This window comes from Drosophila sulfurigaster, chromosome 3 (assembly GCF_023558435.1).
Source record: "Drosophila sulfurigaster albostrigata strain 15112-1811.04 chromosome 3, ASM2355843v2, whole genome shotgun sequence".
In the NCBI taxonomy this organism is placed as follows: Eukaryota; Metazoa; Arthropoda; class Insecta; order Diptera; family Drosophilidae; genus Drosophila; species Drosophila sulfurigaster.
The window spans coordinates 10,875,320-10,897,539 of record NC_084883.1 but is presented as its reverse complement, the minus strand read 5'-3'; the positions used below and the strand labels follow the sequence as shown (position 1 = coordinate 10,897,539).

At 39.7% G+C, this 22,220-nt stretch overlaps 4 protein-coding genes and 1 non-coding gene across 15 annotated transcripts in view; 4 read left to right on the top strand and 1 right to left on the bottom strand.

Moving 5' to 3' along the window:
• Nucleotides 1–3,434: 3,434 nt before the first annotated feature.
• On the top strand, nt 3,435–4,172 carry LOC133844235 (uncharacterized). Its single transcript, XM_062278147.1, has one exon. The coding sequence runs from the start codon at nt 3,550–3,552 to the stop codon at nt 3,955–3,957; it is 408 nt and encodes a 135-aa protein (XP_062134131.1). The 5' UTR covers nt 3,435–3,549; the 3' UTR covers nt 3,958–4,172.
• Nucleotides 4,173–5,052: 880 nt separating this feature from the next.
• Trnaw-cca (transfer RNA tryptophan (anticodon CCA)) lies at nt 5,053–5,124 on the bottom strand. Its single transcript has one exon. It is a non-coding gene; the product is annotated as a tRNA-Trp (tRNA).
• Nucleotides 5,125–5,674: 550 nt separating this feature from the next.
• LOC133840692 (heterogeneous nuclear ribonucleoprotein U) lies at nt 5,675–13,740 on the top strand. Of its 4 annotated transcripts, XM_062272656.1 has the most exons (11): nt 5,677–6,118; nt 6,345–6,803; nt 6,834–7,124; nt 7,196–8,050; nt 8,116–8,618; nt 8,774–8,902; nt 10,288–10,459; nt 11,386–12,311; nt 12,379–12,565; nt 12,835–12,938; nt 13,005–13,740. In XM_062272656.1, exons 1-11 carry the CDS (start codon nt 5,971–5,973, stop codon nt 13,167–13,169), a joined length of 3,939 nt encoding a protein of 1,312 aa, XP_062128640.1. In that variant the 5' UTR covers nt 5,677–5,970; the 3' UTR covers nt 13,170–13,740. The 4 variants fall into 4 exon arrangements, with proteins under 4 accessions (XP_062128641.1, XP_062128640.1, XP_062128639.1 ...); XM_062272655.1 differs by having other exon boundaries at nt 5,678–6,118; nt 6,348–7,124; XM_062272654.1 differs by having other exon boundaries at nt 5,678–6,118; nt 6,345–7,124.
• Nucleotides 13,741–14,279: 539 nt separating this feature from the next.
• On the top strand, nt 14,280–16,437 carry LOC133841012 (serine palmitoyltransferase 1). Its single transcript, XM_062273263.1, has 6 exons — nt 14,280–14,437; nt 14,564–14,661; nt 14,762–15,252; nt 15,316–15,643; nt 15,703–16,068; nt 16,128–16,437. Exons 2-6 carry the CDS (start codon nt 14,614–14,616, stop codon nt 16,290–16,292), a joined length of 1,398 nt encoding a protein of 465 aa, XP_062129247.1. The 5' UTR covers nt 14,280–14,437; nt 14,564–14,613; the 3' UTR covers nt 16,293–16,437.
• A 1,646-nt stretch (nt 16,438–18,083) lies between these two features.
• LOC133841007 (protein hu-li tai shao) overlaps nt 18,084–22,220 on the top strand; it is a 28,836-nt gene continuing 24,699 nt past the window's right edge. For 7 of the 8 annotated variants that reach the window (XM_062273257.1, XM_062273255.1, XM_062273254.1 and 4 more), the window contains exon 1: nt 18,133–18,223. The gene's annotated coding sequence lies outside the window, so the exon portion shown is untranslated. Of the gene's footprint in view, nt 18,224–22,220 lie in introns of all 8 variants that reach the window. The other variant, XM_062273251.1, reaches the window with a different exon arrangement.

Genomic DNA, 22,220 nt, shown 5'->3' with positions numbered 1-22,220 from the left:
GCATTTTAATTAGGGGTTTTTGTTGGCTTTTGTTTTTAGTTCTTTTTTGCTACTGCTGCTGGGGCTGGTGCTCGAAGTGCTGCGTTGCTTTGGCTTTCGTTCATTAGTTGAAAGGAGGCAAAACTACACAGGGTTGTCGAGTGACGCGAGCATGATAAAAATTAATTGCAATTCGCATCAATTTCTAAAAATCATTAAAAATAAGCCTACAATTTCCACTAACAAAAACCGCACACATTTTTCTTAAATTTAAAATAACTGTTTTGTAACTGATAATGAATAGTTTATTTTATCTTCAACATAAATTCAGATAATACGAAAATCAATTTGAATATTGCACCTTATTGACAACCCTGCAAACTCCAATGTAACGTTGCCAGTGATGCCCATACATACAAACTTTCACATAAACAGACCTACATAGTTAGTAGAGTCTGTCCTGACTCTGAATCTACTACCCGAGGCAGAGTCCGTGCCAGGGCTTGCCATTCATTGTTAATTGTTCTTTTTGTGCTTCGGTTCAATTGAATTCAATTTGAGCAGCACCGAAAAGGGTCCAATTAAAAAAACCACAACAATTAACGAGCCAAGTGAGTTAACTTGGCATAAATGGAATTTTAATTGGCAACATGAGAGCGGCAGCAGCAACAACGACAACAACAACAACGAGAACAGCTACCAGTGAAATGAGCCAAGAGCCGGAGCCGTAGTGACTTGCTGAGTGCCGATAAGTGAGTGCAGTGCAGAATCGTCAGTGAGTGCATAACAGAGGGGGGTAGTGGAGGGATCAGGGGGTATGCATGGCGCATTGATGGAAAAAAGGGAGAGAGAGAGAGAAAGAGCAGAGCAGAGCTCGTTACGAGCCGGGAGTAGTTAAGTAAATGAGCATTTTGTTTCACTAATGAACACTAATGAATGCCGGAGACAACACTTGGGTTAAGCTGTATAGGTGTATGTGTTTGTATGTGTGTGTGTGTGTGTGTGTGCTGCCTTTGTTGGTTTGGGGTTTTTTGTGTTGTTAATTAATAAACACGAAAGCCGGCTCAGGCTGGGGACCATTGTGTGCGCCTCTCTTTCTCTCCCTTTGTCATTGTGTGTGTGTGTGCCCAGTTTTGAAGGGGTTAAAATAAGCAATTAGTTGGATTTTCAACTAGGCGCACAGCAAACGGAGAGCCGTCGAAATTGCCGGCAACAGGCAGCAGCAGCAGCAGGCAACTTTGGGAGGCAAGCCGACGATGACATGAAAAACTTTCAAACTGTTGCCGACCAAAGCGGCAATGGGCAATGGTAACGACCATGTTGCGACGTCGCTTCTTCTAACGAGCAGCAGCAGCGGATAGGAACCGCCTCCGTTGAGGCTTGCGCTTCGGCCTAGACCTGGGCATGGGGTCGAGTTCCCAGCGTCAGCGCTAGCGCGAGAGGAATCCGAGCGAGGTACGAACACTGGCATCGCTGTTGTCGCTAGCGTCATATGTAAGCCTGCCACGCATTGCCTCCGACTTCGATGAACTCGCTGCCAACTGACATTCTGTGGTGTGTCTGTGTGGGTGAACGGTCGAACAAAATTGTTGCCTTGCCCTTGCGGTTTCACGTTTGTAACATAGTCTTTAATTACTGTGAGGTATTTGAGGCTGCAGCTTTGCACGTGACTTGATAAATTGCCGCTGCTTGCCGAAAAGTTGTCAGTGTAAATTATGTAGTGTGTCATTTGGCGCAAATAATGGGGAAAGTGATGAGAATCCAGGGATGGAAGGCAGACTCCAGTGACCTTGATTGAAAAGCAAGTTTACTTGACACATAGCACAAATTAAAAGTTTTTGACAACAGTATAATATCGATAATTTAACACCCATCTTACACATCAAAAGTGACTGAAATTAAATTAAATGAAATTGTGTCAGATTTAATTTTTTTATTTCTTTAAATTAAACATAGGTTTAATGATCGACATTATACTGTATTTATATTATATTATATATACTATACAAGTATATATTTATAAATTTATTTTTATATTTATAAATTAATTTTTCATGTATTTCAATATATGTATGAGTAGAAACTAGAATAAGCAATTAAGAAAGCTATAGCCGAATGTGCTCGACTATGAGATGCCCATTTTCAATAAAATAAAAATGTCAAAACAGTCAAGACTCGAGAGCAACAATCTTTTTTTTTTTGCATATAACATTATTTCTTAAATTTCTTAATATTTTTAACTGATTGCATGAGGCATCGTAGAAGGTTATTATAGCTTTGTACCTGCTGGAAATACATCTACCAGGCAAAAGGAATGATTTCCCACCCCATAATATATTCTTGATCAGCGCCAACAGCTGAGACGATATAGCCATGTTCGTCTGTCCGTCTGTATCTGTCCGTATGATCAAGTATGCACTCAGATCAAGTTTGTTTTAGATTTTTACCACTTCCACTTCCGCCCTACTAAATATATAATAACAACAGTATGCACGATTCCTGAAAATTTAGTTGCTATCAGATACAAATTGTAGAAGTTATTTAAGAAATACAAGTTAGTTTCTTTGGCTGAAAATCTGGTATATTTTGCACTCTATGGTGTATTTTGAATGTAGTACTATATCCATATACCAAATATAACCTTCGATATATTTTATTATTTTAAGGTATATTAATTCGGTATATTTTTAGAATATGTTTTTATAGAAAATGGATAGCGAGTATCTCACATTCGAGCACACTCAATTTTAGCTTCCTTACTTGCTAAGCAAAAAGTGAAAAAGACAGATGATGGCGTTTTCTGATCCCTCTCATTCGTAACAAAGACTGACAAAGACAAAAAATTAATATTTTTATTTCTACAGAGCATGTGTAATTCGAATACTCTCTTCGATGTTGTGCTTGCTAATTACTTCCTAATATCTTTGACACTTGATCTAGTAAACAACAAGCTCACAAATAAATCTTAGCAAATGATACAAAAAAAAAAAACATGAAAACAAGAATAGAGAACAGCTTTATTTATATAATTTGAAATCGCCCAGTCGAGACATATGAATCACGTAACTGCCGGCAATTATAATGGCCATATTAAAATGGCAGATTTGACTCGAAGACAGCGATCAGTAGCTTGATTCAGCTTCAGCTTCAGCAGGGAGCAGTTAGATCGCTGGTGTTTATTTTTGTCGTCTTTTATGGTAATCGTTAGAGACGCGGAATCGTATTGTACTGTTACTGAGATTGCTCAACAAAACAAAATGCCGACCTGTGGAGGTGGCAACCTCAGAGCTGAACTGAGTTGAGTTGAGCTGAGCTGACATTGCCAACACGTTTTGAGCTTGGTGTTAACTGACGTCAGCGATTTAAATGAACGTGTGGGTCGATAGCTGGGCCAAGCAAAAAAAAATAACAATCAATTCCAGTCAATGTTAGAGGCAAAGCAAAGTGAAATCATATTTTAGAATATCGCTGGCGTTTGGAGAAGTCAATCGATTTTTAAAACGCGTCGAGCGCGGATCGTTCAACACTCTCGAAACATATACGAAACGAAGCCTACGAAAAATCATCAAAATGGCATTGCGCAAGAAAAACGACTACATACCCATTAAATGCGAGGGATGGAATGGCAAATTCGAGTATCCTGACGGTGCTGTCAACAATGTATCGAAAATCCGTCGCTATAATCAAAATGTGACTAACACAAACAACTTTTATGGATTCAATACGGAACCTATTGTCTTGCCCACCGCATGGGATGGCACCTTTGTCAAAAGTGGTGAGACACGGATCAAACCCGAGCGCAATCGTTCCGATGATCAGGACTACTTCGACTACAACACGGATCCAACCATTTTGCCACCTACTTGGAGCGGAGAATTCGTTACCGATCCAAACGATGTGCGCATCATACCTGAGCGTAACTTTTCCGATCCCAGGGACTACGCCGAGGCTAAACGCTTCAAGGTAGTCCAACATTAAGTGAGAGTGAAATGTGAAGTGTAGCATCTACTAACAATGTATTGTTCTACTGATAATATTTTGGGAACACTTTCTCCGAATTACAACATATATACTACTTTTTCTATGTTCTCTTCGGTTACACATTGAAATTAACCTAAGCGTTGTATTTGAGTTTTTATTTTTATTGATATGTATTTATTATTACACGTAATAAAAAAAATTGTGAAAAATAATTCAAATTTGCATTTAAAATGGAAAGTTAAGGTATGTTGAAAATAATGTGGGAGTTTTGCTTACATGTAGGTGTTGTGATGGAAAGTTGTACACATTACCCACCTAAACGTGGATAATATAGACTGTAATTAAATTACAAGCCCAAAAACATTTCATGGATATTAAAAAAAAGGTATTTTAGTAAATTACAGAAAATCCGATTAAAATACTTTTATTTTATTGCAATATAGAGTACATTCTGTCGAAATCATTCGGGTTTCGTGGTTTAACTTTTGTTGTTTTAACCTTAAATGGAATACGGTAGATGAATCTATAAAGTGGTTATGCAAATTATGTATTTGCCAAGTTAATTTTACACCTATAGGCAACTCTGCTTTGTCCGTTTAGGGCGTTTTCCAGATTAATCTAAGAGTGTGATCTATATTATCAAATGTATAACCCTTTTCGGAGAGAGGCCAAATAAAACTAATTACAAATTTCTATTATATCTAATAAATAATTCACTTTATTGTAAAAATCAACAACAGTTTCGCAACTCATTATAGTATATTTATATGTATAATTATTTATTAAGTATATACATACATATGTACCTAATTTATGAGCTAACAACAACGCTCAAGTAATCACGGTTCCAATAATAACTATTACCTACTAGTGTTACTGACAATCTAATTTATATTGTTTGTGTGATGAAATTATTGCCGCGGCTGTCAGTCTTGAATTTATAATGCAAATTGGTAAATAAATTATACTCCAACAGTAAGTTTGTAAATTCTAACCATTGGTTTAATATTTATTTTAACAAAATGCTAAAATAACCTTTTTTTGTGTTTCAAAATAATAATGTAAATTTATTAAAAAAGATATTCTTGTATCTGACCCCGACGTGAATCGAACACGCAACCTTCTGATCTGGAGTCAGACGCGCTACCGTTGCGCCACGGAGTCCTCAAATAGTTGCATACAAATTGACTACTTAAGGTTTCGTTGCCATATTTTCCAAATACCAAATACTAGAAACGTGGCAACTCTCAATTGCAATGCCACTACACGAAAATAATCTGCTGGCAAATGTGGCAACGAATAAAAACCAAAATATTTCCCGCCTTACAATTGCTGTATATTATAGATGGTTTAGTCAAGAAATAATAATTTTGTAATTATAAGCCAGAAAAAAAAAGAAACTCGCTTTAAAACGCTTAGTTTTTTAGTAAAAATATCCGGACCGGAGTTTGAAGCTTTTCCCTTTGAATTCTTGAAAGTTTATTGTTTATTGAAATTTGCCGACACTACAAAATATTTCCAAACAAATTTCTTAGTCACGGTTTGTTGCCAACTTTCTAAAAAATATAAAGCATTGAACTCAGCTACTAATGCACTAAAAACTGCTGCTGGGAAATATCGATATTTAATAAAATACTTGACGACTTATAAAAATATCGATATATCAAAGAAAAAAAATACAAAATGACTAATCGATAGCGTTTGGCATTCCTTGCATTCTTAATCGCAGCCAACTTCACATCAACGCGTTCTCGGTATAGTTTTTAGCCATTATTTATTCGCAATAAATGCGAATGCAATTGCGAAAGTACATTTAATTCGCTTTATTTGCGAAATAGGACTTAATTCAATAGTCTGAAGTTTAAAATCGCGAATTTTACATACTTTTCACCTACTCAATTCGAAGTTTTTCTTTCCGCCTCCGTCTCAGTTGTGCGCGAGAGTGTGTGTGTTTGTGTGTATTTTTGTGCGTGACGCGCTGCTGCCGCCATTCAAGATTGAAGCGAAAAAATGGATTTGGCGAAGCTGGACAAGATGAAGGTGGTCGACCTGCGTACCGAATTACAAACGCGTGGTCTGGATACCAAAGGAGTTAAAGCTGTGCTCATCGAACGTTTGCGGGCACATGTAGAAGGTGGTGCCGGCGGCGGCGATGGAGGTAAGCTGTGTGTATGTATGCGTGCGCGAGTGTGTGTATGCATCATTGCGTTTTTAGTTGTGTATTTGTATTTGTGGGAGTTTTTGAATGTTTATGTGTAAAAGTGATGTGTGAGTGTATGCATACATGTAACGCGGCTTAGCGTGTTTTTAATTGTAAACTCGCCTTACATAACCACACAAATATAATAACATTAATATACATAAATAATGAATTTTTTACGCAGCAGATGGCGCTCCATTGACACCAAGTCGACGTCAACGTCGGACGCGATCAATGTCACGGTCGCCATCGCCGGTTGCAGCGGCGCCGGTCGCCACCGAACCTAATTTGGAGACTCTAGAAGAAGAGGAACAACCGGCAACCGCTGGGCACGAGTCTGAGGTTGATGCCAAGCCTGCTGCTGTGGCTGAAATTGAACAAGCCGATGAAGAGGACGAAGAAGAAGATGATGCACAAGAACAGGAAGAAGAATCGAATAATATGGAACAGGAGCAAGAGGAAGCCGAAGAGGAAGAGACGGATGCAGCTGGTAGTACAGCTGCCTCACAAGCCGTGCAGAATGAAGAAGATGTGGCCATGACAGATGAGGCCAACAAAAAGGAAGAAGAAGCCGATCAAGAGTCTAATGACTCCAACCAGCAAGCGCAACCGGATGAAACGGAAGAAGAGCATGATAATCCAGCTGCTGAGGCAGATTCCAAGGCCAATGCACATCAATCAAACGGCGACACTGAAAAAATGGAAGTCGATGAGGACGCCGCTAATGCCACTGTCAAAACAGACGAGCAAACGCAGCAGGACAAGGACAATTCGGATCAAGCCAAGACCACGGAACGACGCAAACGATCGCATAGCAATTCACGTTCCCGTAGCAACTCGCGGTCACCAAAGCGTCGCAGCGGCGACAAACGTGACTCTAAAGCAGCTGCTGCTGCTGCAGAAGAACGCACTGTGGCCGAAGATGAGCCCACAATTGCGGAAAATCAAGTGGGACTCAGCTGGCGTAAGTGGCACATATTTGAAACCTTCATATAGAGTGTACAACGATCCTAATCCAATTCTTTTACTTTCTAGTTGACTCGGATCTCCATCTCCGTATTGATACCACCAATTTCACATCAGCCAAGCCGCTGACTGCAGAAATCTACTCGCTGATCTGGTCTGGCGCACGTGCCAATTATGGAGTACGTGAGGGCAAGGTGTGCTTTGAGGTGCGGCTCTCTGAGGAGTCGGTGCCAGAGAATTCGCATCATTTCCGCGATGAGCCAAATGTGCGCGGCTTTCGCGTGGGCTTCTCAACACCGAAGTCATCGATGCTGTTGGGCGAGGCAGAACATTCCTTCGGCTATTGCGAGAACGGCCGTAAGGCCAACAATGGCGAATTCACAAGCTATGGCAAGCCATATCAATTGGATGATGTTATCGGTTGCTATTTGGATCTAGAGAGCACACCGTGCAACATCAAGTACACGCTTAATGGCGAGGATCTCGGTGTGGCCCATGAGTTTGACAAAAGCATCTTGGGTGAGGAGGAAGCGCTATTTCCGCACATTGTTACCAAGGGTTACGAGTTCACGGTGAACTTTGCCAATGGCGAAGAGCTGCTCGTCAATGCCGAGAGGCCAACGCGCAAGCGTCGCAAGCAACGTGCCGAGTCACCCAAAGATGATGTCAACGATGGTGATAAATGGAAGGTGCTCGATGAGGCAACCGCCGATGACGATGAGCTCGAGAAGAAGGAAGACGACAGCAAGCCCGCCGATGCCGAGAAATCTGATGAAGGCGATAAACCTGAGGATAAAGCTGATACAACTGAAACTGCTGAGGACGAGCAATCTAAAGAAGCGGATGCTGATGAGGAGGCACAATCGGAGCAGGCACAACCCGCCGAAGCAGCTGAAGTCACCCAAGATCAGGCCGTCGAGCCAGGTAATACACTTCACATTTTCTGAATCCATTTGCATAATTAAACGTAATTTCATTCAAACTTGCAGCTGAAGCAGCAGCCGAAGTTCCACCAGAGGCAGCTGCTGTTGCCAACGGCGATAGCCAAATTGATGCTGAAAAGAGCACCGAAGAAGCAGATTCTAAAGCTGAAATTGCAGCTGCACCCAAGGAGGTTGCCACAACTACAGCTAATGTCGAGGAGGAGGATGAGGATGGTCCATCGCCAAACAAGCGCGTTAAAACCGATGCAGAGACCGATAAGGCAGCAAGCGAAAAACCAAAATCCACTGAAGAAGAATACGAGGATGTAGTGCCCGTTCCCCGTGATACTGTCACCTTATTACCGGGCTATATACTACTGGCTCTGGTGCCTACCGAGCAATTGATTGCCGGACCACAGCGCGCCGAATCGCGCAAGCAATGCGAAGTCATTCTACTTGTCGGTCTGCCTGGTGCAGGCAAGACACACTGGACACAAAAGCATGTGTCTGAGAACCTGGACAAGCGTTACGAGATCATTGGACCTGATACTATCATAGCCAAAATGACGGTGAGTGTGAAGACTAAAATAGTATTTATTAACTTGATTATGGAGATTTCAGAATGTATGTGGAATTTCTGTAATCTGTGCTTGCACACATTTCTTGGTATTTATAAATTTGCATTTGTACTTAAGGATACGTTTTTTCCTTTTCAAAATTCCAGATCGACGGCGAATCGCGCAAAACTGTACACAAGGGTCGTTGGGATAAAGTCTACGAGATTTGCTTGAATAGTCTGGGTGCTTTGGAAGATATTGCCATGAAGCGACGACGCAATTTCATACTCGATCAGGTAAAACATCAAACAAATGACCCCTACCACACACACACACACAAACAACACACACACTCACTCGCACATGAAACTCACTCACACATACACATCGTTAACACTTACACATACTTATACAAACATATGCCACACTCGAATGAAAAAAAAAACCGAACCGAACCACGAAACAAGCGAGAATTATGCGTTGATGATGCGTGATATATATACTTATGTGTATATATAATTCGCGCGCAGATCCTTTCTAAGGATCTGTTACAATATCTCTTTTTTTGTATGTTTTTGTTTTGTACAATTTTGAAATATGCATTTGAATTGCGCTCATGTATAAATGAGAGTGAATCAGATAAAAATCAGACAAAGGGAAAAGCCCATGCGTCATAAGACGCCAACAATGCCTGGTAAAGAGGTATCAGGTATGTGTTAGGTCCTAAGTTGATCCGATAATTAGTGCGAATAAGTGTGAGGTTTGTAAGTATTTGTATCTGTATCTTGTAGCTTAAGTTATAGGTTGGCAACAGTTGACTGTAAAACAGGGGCAAAATGAGAGATGATGAAGATGGAGATTGGAAAATGGATTTGGAGATGGAGATGAAATGAAATGTATGTATGTATTTATGAAGGATGGATACGGGAAGCGTGCGGCAAGGAAGCCACTGTAAGTAACAACCAAATACACAATACCAAAAACAAAAAATAATCGAAAATTGTTCGACTACAACAAATAAGACTTATCACATAATATCTCAATCGTATCGTATCGTATTAGTATGTCTACTATACCTGTTACCTACTCTCTATCTCTCTAAATGCCGGCAGAAACCTCTGCAAGAAAACAAAAACAAATCAAGAACAATTTAGTTTAGTTTTATACAAAATACTACATGCATATTACTACAATATAATTATGTCTAATATACATACGCAAAAATTATTAAGTCAACTGTTGTTTCGTCCTGCCATTCCGTAAGCAGATTCAATATTTGTGTTGTCAAATATTAAACAACAACAACAACTCCCCGGCGGAGTGAGTTATCCGGCAGCAAATTGATGTTGCACAAACCACCAAGAGTTGTGTCTTGTGCATCATCTGCAAAATGCATTTCGTATGCAGTCTCTCAGGTATGTGTTAGTTTATAAGCGAGAGGGCTCAACGTATCAGCGAGGGGTTGGTGCGGGGAGTGGTCCGGCGGCACCCCGGCAACATGCAACAACTTGCAACAATCATCAACGTGTTTCTCAACTTGGCTTGCCTCTAACCCGACCAATAAAAAAGTTACAACTGCAACGCAACATCCAACAACAAACAACCGCCCAACTCAACCCAACAACAACCAAAAAAAAAAATCAACCAACAACCAAAACCAACACCTGTAATATTCTTGTAGACGAATGCGTATGCCTCGGCCCAGCGACGTAAAATGAAAGGTTTTAGCGACTTCAAGCGTATTGCGGTTGTTTGCATACCCGGCGAAGATGAATTGAAACGTCGCATCGCCGAAAAAGAGGAAAAGGGAAATGCTTTTACAGTTAAAGAATCAACAATAAATAACTTACGAGGTAAATATTCTCCACCACAACCAAGCAACGAACTTGAAACCAAAATAAAAATAAAAAAAACTATATACATAATTATATTAATAATTGTTCTATAATGTACCTAGCGAAAGTGTCAAAATATTCATGCAGATATATATAAAACGAAAACCTATATATATATTATGTATTTAATGCTTATAATGAATGTAACATTTATATTTAGTTTGTAAGCAGCTGCAATCTTTTATGTAATGTCAACTATTTTTTCTATATTCTATAATTCTTAAGCATATTTTAAATTGATATTTTTTTGGATTTTCATTTTGATAAATTATCCCAGCATTGCCCCTCATACCACCCCAGTCAAGCTGTGAAATGTGTTCGACCCATACATAATTCGATATAATACAATCTTAAGTTCCTCGTTTCAAGTTAGGGTTGTTGGTCCGATATTTTAAAATGATTGAATTGACTTTATCTCAACTTTATCAACCATTGAGTATCAGTTGTCCGATTTCATAATATATTTTTACAAAACTTTTTGATATAAGATAAATAGATCAAAAAAATTTCGAATTCGAGAAAAAATTCTGTTCTTTTTTCAAATATCTTTGACTACTTAAAAATCTCTGACATGAAATTAACCGATTTTATTCTTTTGTCCGTTTCAATTACTTGAAATATATTCTTTGAATTTGGTTCTGTATCCAAATCATATTTAAATATATTTGTCCGATGTGCAAGGAACATTTTCCCTCGTTGATCTCTGACGTTTGTTTTACTACTTATTCCCAGCTGTGTCATTCCTCACCTCCCCCCGTTTCCTCTACTCTTTATAAACTGTAATGTGTAAAACTGATTAAACAAAAAAGAAAATTAATTAAATTCACCACAGTAATTACATAATGCAGCCTTGAACTAAAATGTTTTGCATAATCTTTTTGCAGCGAATTTCACATTGCCCTCACTGGAGTTTGGATGGTTCGATGACATCATCTACACGGAGCTGAACGGTGACGAGGCCAAGGCTGAGGTCAAGAAGTACAATGAGAAGGGCAAGAAGGCCATCGACGCGGACAGATCGCGTGACAAGAGATCCCGTGGCGGACGCGACAATTATCGTCGCGATGATCGGCATCGCAATCGACACTTTGATGATAGGCGACGTGATTATGGCGGCGGCGGAGGCGGTGGCCAACGACATGAGAGTCGTTGGAGCGACTCGCGGCGCGGCGGTGGCGGCAGTTACTCCAGTGGTGGAGGAGGCGGCAGCGGTGGTGGTGGCGGCGGCGGTGGTAGCCGTGGCTATGACAATCGCAGCCGCAACTATGGCAGCGGTGGAGGAGGCGGCGGTGGCGGTGGCCAGCAGAATTGGATGCAGAATAACCGCAGGAGTGGCTACGATGATCGCGGCTACGGTGGCGGCGGCGGCGGTGGTGGTGGTGGTAGTCGTGGCTATGACAATCGCAATCGCGGATATGGTAGCAGTGGTGGTGGCGGAGGAGGAGGCGGTGGTGGCCAACAGAATTGGATGCAAAACAATCGCCGCAGCGGCTACGATGATCGCGGCTACGGCGGTGGTGGCAGCTCGCGAGATTATCGCGATCGAGACCGTGGCGGCAACGATCGCAATCGAATGGGCAGCAACGATCGCAATCGTGGCAGCAGCCAGAGCAGCTATCGCTCCGGTGGCGGCAATCATCAACAACGGGATTTTCGGCATGGCCACCGCGACACCAAAGAAGATAGTCGCGGTGGCTATGAGCGGTCAGCTGCCCAAGTGCTGCCCAAGTACGGCAATAGTGCGGGCCAACCTGGCTATGATCAGTACAAGCAACAGTCGTCTGGTGGCAACCAGCAGACTGGCTCCAAGGTACGTATTCCTCCATATATTTTGTCGTTCCATTGAGTTTAACCCTGAATCTAAAATCTGATTACAGTCCGCACTGAGCGGCAAGTGGAGCACCTATGCCCAGCACCATCAGCAGCAGCAAACGCAGCAGCAGCAGCATCATCAGCCTGGTGTCTGGCAGCAACAGCAGCCACAGCAGCAACAATACCAGCAGCAGCAACAACAACAGACCGCGGGCCAGCAACAACAATATTGGACCTATAACCAGATGCAGGGTAGGTAGCGCATCAGCATCCGCAAGGCGACAACCACTTCTTAACTTATATGAAACCCTCTCGCTCTGTTTGTGGCGCCGCTAATAAAATTCCAAACTTGAATTTGAAATGATTTACATGATTTTCTAATGTCTGTATATGGTCTTTTGTTGGCGAGCGAGTTAGTTGCATTATGAGTTGAGTTGTTGGGGCGGCGTTGCATCGTAGCTTTCTCAATCCTTTTGGAATTGAATGCAAGTTGTAATGTTGTGTGTGTATATTCCAAGCAGGTTATGGCAACCAGCAACAACAGCAGCAGCCACAAGCCTGGCAAGGCGCTGATCAACAACAGCAGCAGCAACAACAGCAACAGCAATGGATGTCCTGGTGGCAGGTAAGTCCAAGACACACTTAATTCAGTTCAGAATAGCGGAATGAATACATATAAAAACTCTTGCAGCAACAACAACAGGGCGCCGGAGGGGGCACGGCGGCCAATAATGCCGGTGGCAATTCGAGCGGTACTACGGGCGCCACTGGCAATAATGATGGCGGTGCCACCAATCATTATTGGTCTCCTTATTCATACTCTACACAGTCCAATGCGGGCGTTGACAAGAAATAAGTGCAAAACTATTGACTCACTCAACAATCTTCTATGTCGCGCCCTCATTTAGAAAACCAACAAAGCAACAAAACATTTAAAACAAATCACAACACACGTAAAGTAAAACCAAGCAACTTTAAATACTAGTTTTTAAATCACAAAACACAAAATAAACAAGAAACAAACAAACAAACAAAATTAGTTTAGCCAGTTTTTAAGCGTCTCTGGAATGAAAGAAAAGAATAAAAGAAAAAAATATAAAAACAAACAACTAAACAAGAATAACTGTAAAATGTATCAGAAACTGAGCTGTTGATTTTAACAACAAATATTGTATTTACTACTTTGTCAGTCCAACTTTTGCTTTTGAAAAATTATTGGTTGGTTCCTTTGAAGCAATTAAGTGAATTTCTTTTGGCTCATTATATATCTAGGACAGTACAATTTGTTTTAACGTTTAATTATCTTTATTGTTTTATTTTTACATTACTTTTTTATAATAAAAAACTGGAAGACATACTAAAAAACAAACATAAAATTTAACAAATAAATCTATATACATACAAAAAACCAAAATATAAACATACAATTGCGTTTTCATTCAGTCATGGTTGGCTAAACATACATATTAATATGTCATATGTACATACATACATATACATATGAACATATACATTTTTCAGAGTTAGGTACCAATTTTAAAGGCTTTGAAGCAATGCGCAATGGGGTATAAATTAATTTATTTTAATTATTATGTGGTTGAAAATTTAAAGATTTATGTTATTAATATACATAAGGGTATATCTTCTATTAAAATATTACTTTCAATAAGTTATTGAAGTCATTAAAATTTCGGCAATGATTAAAGACATCCCAATGTCTTTAAAGAAATTTGAACTTTTTCTGCTCAAAATTGGCGCTTAAGTTCGATATATCTGATTATAATATTTATAGTATTTATAATTCTTCCATTTCAATACAAAAGGCTTAAATAAAAATCAAAATGACATCTAAGAGTGCAACAATTCGTCCAAACCTACATTAAAAGTTTTCATTTAAAACAATAATAATTGTACTTGGTTGCAAAATAGTCGATATTTATTAACAGAAATCGATAAATTCAAAATAGCAAAAGCATCGATACTATCATCGATATTTCTGCACCAGTCTATTCTATTTTGATAAGATCGAAAGTGAATTTTTTGTGCTGGTGGAAGGTGGAAGGTATTATCTGTCAATATCATTAGCTTTACCGCGAACATAACTGAATAATACCCACTCGTAAGGTATGTACAACATATGTGTAATGTGTGAGTGTACGAGCGATAAGAAAGCATTGTTTGTATGACGCATAGAACACTAAAAAAAAGGACGGGCGGCGTGACTTTTAATTGATTTTTTCACACTTGCAGCGCACAGAGTAATAAAATAAACAGCTCAGAGATCAAATCGCTGGTACACAATGATTGGTATACAATTGTTCAACGAAATCGGCAGCATCTTTCGCAACGTGAGTAGAGCAACTAATACTTAATATCCATATGCATGCATACACATACATAAATAGGTATAGAGTTATGTCTCACATGTGCTTCGATGTTAATTTACAGACGCCGACCTTTGCGCTGGTGCTGGAAACTTTGCTGCTGATCACAGTAGTCTGGCTGCTCTTACATAAACGCGGCGGACGTCGCCTGACCAAGGAACAGCAGGAGTACCTCATTGATCAATACGAGCCAGAGCCATTGGTTGGCGAAACAGATCCCGACCATCCATTGCTACGTACTCGCCTCGTCCAGTCGAAAGTCGGCAAGCGGGTTGTGGTCGACGGACATGATTGCTTGAACTTGGCATCGCACAACTACTTGGGATTCCTTGAGGACAACGAGATTCTGGAGGAGGCTTGCAAGTGTTTGCGCAAATATGGCGTCGGTTCATGCGGGCCACGCGGCTTCTATGGCACCATGGATGTGCACTTGGATCTGGAAGATCGTTTGGCTAATTTCATGGGCCTGGAGGAGGCCATTGTCTACTCGTATGGCTTCTCGACGGTCGCAAGTGCTATTCCCGCCTACGCCAAGCGTGGCGACATCATCTTTGTGTAAGCAACACAACCAAAAATCTATAATTTTTTATAGCAATTACTGAACTTTTTGCTTTATAGAGATGAAGATGTCAACTTTTCCATACAAAAGGGCTTGGATGCATCGCGCAGCACCATTGTGTACTTTAAGCACAACGATGCCAAAGATTTGGAACGTCTGCTGCAGGAGCAGGAGAAACGCGATATAAAGAATCCCAAAAAGGCGCAGAAAACGCGTCGTTTTCTGGTCGTTGAAGGCATCTATATGAATACGGGAGAGCTGTGCCCACTGCCCGAGTTGGTTGCTCTCCGCAAGCAATACAAGTTGCGTCTGTTTCTGGACGAAACGATCTCATTTGGCACACTTGGCAGCCACGGACGCGGCATCACCGAGTATCTCAATGTGGACGTATGTTGCAAGCTAACTTTTAATGCGAATTTTAGACAATATAAGATTGTTAATTGCAGCGTGATGAAATCGACTTGATATCAGCAGGCATGGAGGGATCCATGGCCACCATTGGCGGCTTCTGTGTGGGCTCCCATTTCATAGCCGAGCATCAGCGTCTGTCCGGCTTGGGCTATATATTCTCCGCCTCGCTGCCACCAATGCTGACACAAGCAGCGATTTCAGCACTGGATCGCTTTGAGCGTGAACCGCAGATCTTTGAGCAGCTCCAAACGCTGTCACAATTTGTCCACAAGCAGTTCCAAGGCTTCACCAAACTGCAGCTGCGTGGCGATAAGCTGTCGCCTGTCAAGCATTTGTACGTGGCCCAGGCTCGTGATAACTTTGAAGCAGAGGCCAAGTTGCTTGCGAAGGTGGCCGACAAGGTAAACAAATAGCAGACATTAATTAATGTTTTTTGATCGTAAATTCGTTCTTTTTGTAGTGCATTGAAAAAGGCGTTGCCGTTGTACAAGCGGCCTACTTGCAGGATAGGGAACACAAGCCGGTGCGTCCAAGTCTAAGGATTGCTGTCAATCGTCTGCTGACCAATGATGAAGTGTTGGAGGCTTTCAAGCTCATTGAATCCGTTTCCAGTGAAGTGCTTTAAGCGCATTTTCCATATGTATTATCGTATCGATCGAATTATGTTTAATGTTGTTAACGTCCAAACAAACTGCAGCCGTGCACCTGCTGAACTGTTTATTTAATAAAGTTGGATACAATCTAAAAAGTAATAAAATTAATTTTTGCACTATATTTCAAATTTGGGAATCATGGAATTTATCGATAAAAATAAGCTATTAAAATAACGTCCTATACTTTTTCGAATTTTTCCTCAACTGTTGGTATTCATGTTTACCAAATTTGTTGATCAACAAATCTATTTGTTAACGATATTTGAATGGTAAGCTATATTCTGTGAGTCGTTTGAAAAAAAAACAATGAAAAATAGCAGTATATTTTATGCAGTATAACCTGCTGGCAATTAAGGAAGCAATTTATCTTGGTATATTTTCGGAGCAAAAAAGTATTATTGTATACGGTCACGTTGGATACGAAGCTGAAGCCGAAGCGAATGCACGTACGTCGCGCTGTGATTTCTGTGTATTTTGCATTTAAAAATCTGTAAGAAAGGTGTTCAATAATTCAAATACAATTGTTAATCAGCAATAACTGTTTGTGGACTATAAGTGCGAGATGAAGTTGAGTTGCAAAGCATTCAACGTACAAGCTAAAACAGATCAATCGATTTTTTCCACGGCATGCCGGTGACGGAGACGCCGCCAAGTGTTAATTTCGTTTGTGTGTGCGTGTATACATACATACGACTGACTGTGTTCGAATAAATAATATGACATAATCGATATACATATGCGTATGCGGTTGACTTAATTGACATAGTTTTTGCCCTCGCAGAATACTTAAAAGTGTCGCATATTTTTTTTGTGGTCAACGCGTCGTCAGGCAGGACTTAGCATTTCCTTCTCTTTACTTGTACGTGAGCGGCGCTGTTTTTTCACGCTTGCTTTGCTCCCCACATTCGCTGCTACCAACATTCAAACACACACACAGATCCATATATTCCCTTTTTTACTTGGGCGTTGCAGGATGATGATTTCCAGGCCGCTTTGCGGTCATTTTCCAGAGAGCGGTGGCAATCGTATAGTCGTCTCGCTCTCACTCATGCACAAAACCTCAAAGTGCTGCTGTTACTCTGGCTTCATTATACTAAAAGATTTATTATTATTGTGCATTTTGTCCAATTGAATATTATTAATAAGTATATATTTTATTCATGCGGATATGGACAAATGTATATGTGCGTTTCTATAAAATATTCTCATTTTGAGTATGCGTCCAGTGACGTTAATAACTCGCTACGCCCACTTGTCGTTTACCAACACTAGCTCATGCGATTGCTTTCCAGTCGGAGCGTATAGCGCTCATTTGCTCATCTTATTCTGTTGTTAACGTGCGCTAGTGAACGACAGACGTGTGCGTTACTGATTTAAATACATATATGTATTTTAATTGAATTTAATGTTAAATAAATATTAAGTACACAAATTTATTTGAATTAAAGATTAATTGTGCAAATTGTTTTCATCGAAAACGAAAATAAAAAAATAGCTAGTGAACTGTGCAAGTGCCGTTAAAAAAGACCCCGCCATATTACTAAAAACAACGCCATTAGAAAGCGAATCAAGTCCGCGAGTCGTGCCCCGTGTGCCACTTGCCGAAATTGCAGGCGACATTGAAATCAAATAAATTCTGTGCGCTACACAAAGCAACCAACCAACACATTGCAGAATACAAAATTATAATAAAAATTCATTCCCCATTTATATATTTTCTACATACAGTTGTATGCCGAAAACCGAACGCGTGTGAGTGCCTATGTATTAGTCGAATTTATATGTCTGTGTTTGTGTAAACGACGTCCCAACAACAGCAACAAGCAGCAGCAGCACGCAATAATAACGAAAAGCGAAAAGCAACAACGAGAGGACTACGTCAAAAAAACAGCAACTAAAAACGGTGAGTACAACGAATACGACTGACGAGCCCATCTAAAACTTCTTAGAATTTTGATTTCAATGTTTCCCTCATAGTATATTTACAGTATTATTAGTTTTGTATTTTTTTAAGAACACATTTATGTAGACACCGCGCTTTTACTGTTATGCGTGGCTGGCATTTGACCGGTGACGCCATCTTTTAACTCACACCAGAAAATAAATAAATTTTTTGTTGTTTTTGGGATTGGTCAAGCACATTCCGGAGGAGTGTGTTTTTTGTGTTACGCTTTGCGTTTATATTCGGTCACAGTACAGGGCAGAATTGTGTATTTTCTTTGCCTAGTCATATTAAGAACATCTCTCTTTTCTCGCATTTACAATTCGTGGGTGGGAGAGCTTGTTAGCCGAGTTACTTGTAGACATTCAGATGTACATTTTTGTACATACAATATGCACATTGAGCTTTCTTTTCACGTCTCTATTATAACAAACGACGTGTTGTCATACAGGTTTCTGATTATAACTGCCGCCTTTATTAGTAGTTTTTTTCGACGCGTGTCTAATGCATTTTTTTTGTGCTGATAAATTGTTTGCAGTTGTTTTTGTTGTTGAACCGGCGCATCTGCTTACAAGCTTCGCGTCTCGAGTGTGACACACTTTTCGGAGTTTCTTTCTAGGTTTTTGCTCGTTCTACAGCTTTGCCATTTGCATTCGATTTGTCGAACCTAGTTATTTCGTTGTTATTGTTGCTGAGCCAAAAAGTGATAAACATATTTGTAAATATCAGAAACTTGTTTATTTGCAAATGACAGCATCGATGTGTGTGCCAGTTAAGTTTTACTTGGAGTTTTGTTGTGCCATGTTGTCTGTGGTGGAAACTACACTCGAAATTCGATTATCGAATTCATCGGTATACAAACAAATAAAACAAAAACAACTTTATTTGACCAGTGTTGCCATACAAAATGATTTGCAAATGGCATGTACCCGGCATGTCTGATCAGTTGTCTATGCTGTTTCCACAATCTAATCGGAACTTGCCTAGTACTCTGTTCTCTAGTTGGATGCGAAACGAATACCTTTGTAATGTGTGTGTGAATGAGTGTGAGTGCGTGTACTTTTATGCTCTTTCGGCAGTAGTTAACCTCATTTTCTATTTGTGGCAGCCATATTTTTATTGCCATCAATTAGCAAGCACATGCCGAGTTTGAAAAAGAGTAAGAGAGGAAGAGAGCGTAGTTAAGAGAGAGAGATTTCGAAAATTGCAATTGAAAAAGTTACAGCCTGATAAGAAAATCTACTGTTGAACTAATAAAGAGCGCAATCGTGTTTCACTGTGAAACTTTGTGGTTAGGCGCATATCATATTGGCATAACAACTAATCAAGCAAGCAAGCGAGTGGCTCAATAGCATGATAAAAAGAAAAAAGTCAGGTATTATTCCAACAAAATGACGTCATCGTTGTGCGCATTTTCTATTGAAATTCGCTGCCTTTTGTTGCTAATTCGAATTTGCGCTTCCTACTCTCTCACACACACACATGCAAACTTGATGAGTTTTATAATTTATCTTAATTCTGCCTCTTATACCCCTTAACCATAGGATTGAGGGGTATTTTTATTTAGTAAATTAAATGCTACGACTCAAAAGAGCTTAAAATTCTTAAGTCTCAGCAAACAAATCAGAATCGAATAAAAACAGGAATTTCTAAATTTTAAATGATTCCAAAACAATTATTATTACAAAAAGTTTAACGTAAACTATATGCTAACTAACTTGAAACTGGTCATCTGAAGCTCCCACAAATATTTTATATAATAGATATATATTTAAGTGCAATTGTAGAGTAAAAATGAGAGAATTAGAGCTATTAATATTAATATTGAATTTCACATTTTTTTCTTAAACTAAATACAATAATTTCTTTTCGATTTTGTTTCTCAATATTAAAAAAATAATCTGTGCAGTCGAGGTGTAGTTTGCAGGTATCTCGAAGTTGTCTACTCTCTTTTGTGTTTTACTACTTAACTGTGTGTTTGTGTTTATGTTTCAGTGAAATATATTCCCCCTTTAAACATACTTTGATTTGCACAATTTTTTGTATATTTGCTAAATTTGGTTGCTACTGCACTTGTGATGAAAGGGGCTTTGTGTTTTGACCGACCGAGAAACTTCAACGACAAAAGCATAAAAAAAAAACACTGGCGCCCATGGGTGAGAATGGCACTATGGAGAGAACAAACGAATTGGAAACTACGAGTCCATTGTCATATATTCTGCTACTATTGCTATTTCAAGTGACAAATCAAAATTTGTTGAATGCATGAATGAGACGGAAGGCAAACCGTGAATGTGAGTGTGTGTGTGTGGTTGTGGGAGGAAGTGCATAGTTAAAACTGTAAACAATTGTGAGGCAGCCTAGAAAAAGCGACGAATGACAACAAATGTTTGAATGTGAAAAATTAGTTTGGGTTCTGATTTTGTGTTGTTGTTTTTCTTATTGTTGGTTTGTCTTTGCTTGTGACGGAAGTACAAATACAAATATAAATACAAAGGTTTTTGTATAAACAAAAAAACGGGTATAACTCAATACATGACTCACTTGATAAGAAGTAAAGTCGAGACTGATTGATGTTGCAACAGAGAGATTTCCCTAACTTTCCAATTCTTTCAGGGTGTTGTTTTCTCACACATCACATATTTGAATAGAGAATTATTGGAGAAGCTGCTGCTGCTGTTGCTGCTAGCTAATGTATTTTAATTGAAATTTGTTTACTCATGCGTGCTGCTGCTTATCTAATTTCCCATTGACTGACGTCAGTTTGGTTCTGCCGTGTTGTCAGTCGTTGATTAATTGATTTAAAATTTTTTTCTCGTTTTTTTTTTTTCGAGATTAAGTGCATATAATTGTGACTTTCGTTTTGATTAATGGCAGCTTCTTATTCGACGTTAATACCACGGTCTGGCAACGCTGTTGCTGCCTGCTCTAACACCGAACACAATTTGTCTAAATAGCAAAGCGTGGAAAATAAACTGGAGGGAAAGAACTGCATCACGAGAGAAAAAAGTAAACTCGTCTTTTGCCTCGAGGCAATTGAAAAGCCGCTTCAGCCAGGCACAAATACAAACACAAACACACATTGAGACAAGAAAGAGTGGTGGTAGACAAATGCATAAATAAAGAGGCGTACGTGCCAAGCTTCAAACAGAGACATGTACAAATACACACACACACTCATACATTCATGCATAAGTAAGATTAAAAAAGAGATGTTGGTGCTGCTGCTGCTTCTTGCTTCTTGCTGCTGGCTAAACAACTGCAGCTCATCAATAAAACAACAACAATCACAACTCCAGAGACAACAGACAAATGTACAGTTGCATCAGACAGGCAGGCTACATCAACAACAATAACATCAGCAAACTGTGCTGCTGCAACACAACATAAATCTTATAAGAAAAATCAGGAAGACCATAGACCAGAGAAGAGCAAAGCAAAAAGCAGTAAACTCCCCACAATGTCAGCGAAAGGGACAGACGACAGACAGAGACGGAGACAGCAGAGGCAGTGCCTGCAAAAGCTTAGGCACGACGACAATGCTGTTAATTATACCAAATGTGTTGTGTGTGAAGTGCAAGAGAACAGCAGAGTTTTATAGAGATAGAAAGAGAGTAAGGAGCACAAAAATGTCTGTGTCGACAACAACAACAGCAATAAAATAACTGAAGCTGAGAAACACGACACAGCTGTGTTATTGTTGTTCTTGTTTTTCGTCATTCGTTTTGAACGCACCAATTGCATTGGGATGACGACGACGACGACTTGAAGACCCGTTATTATCTTCCTTTTGTGCCCGTTCCCGTTCTCTCTCGTTGATGATCCACATTTTAAATGGGATTTTTAGGTTAATTTCGTTTCATGGGTTTTGTTTGTGTGGGCGTGGGAAAAATGTCTGTAAATTGCAACAATTTGTTTCTAATTAATGTTATTTAAAAGTGAATAGCGTAGCATTAAA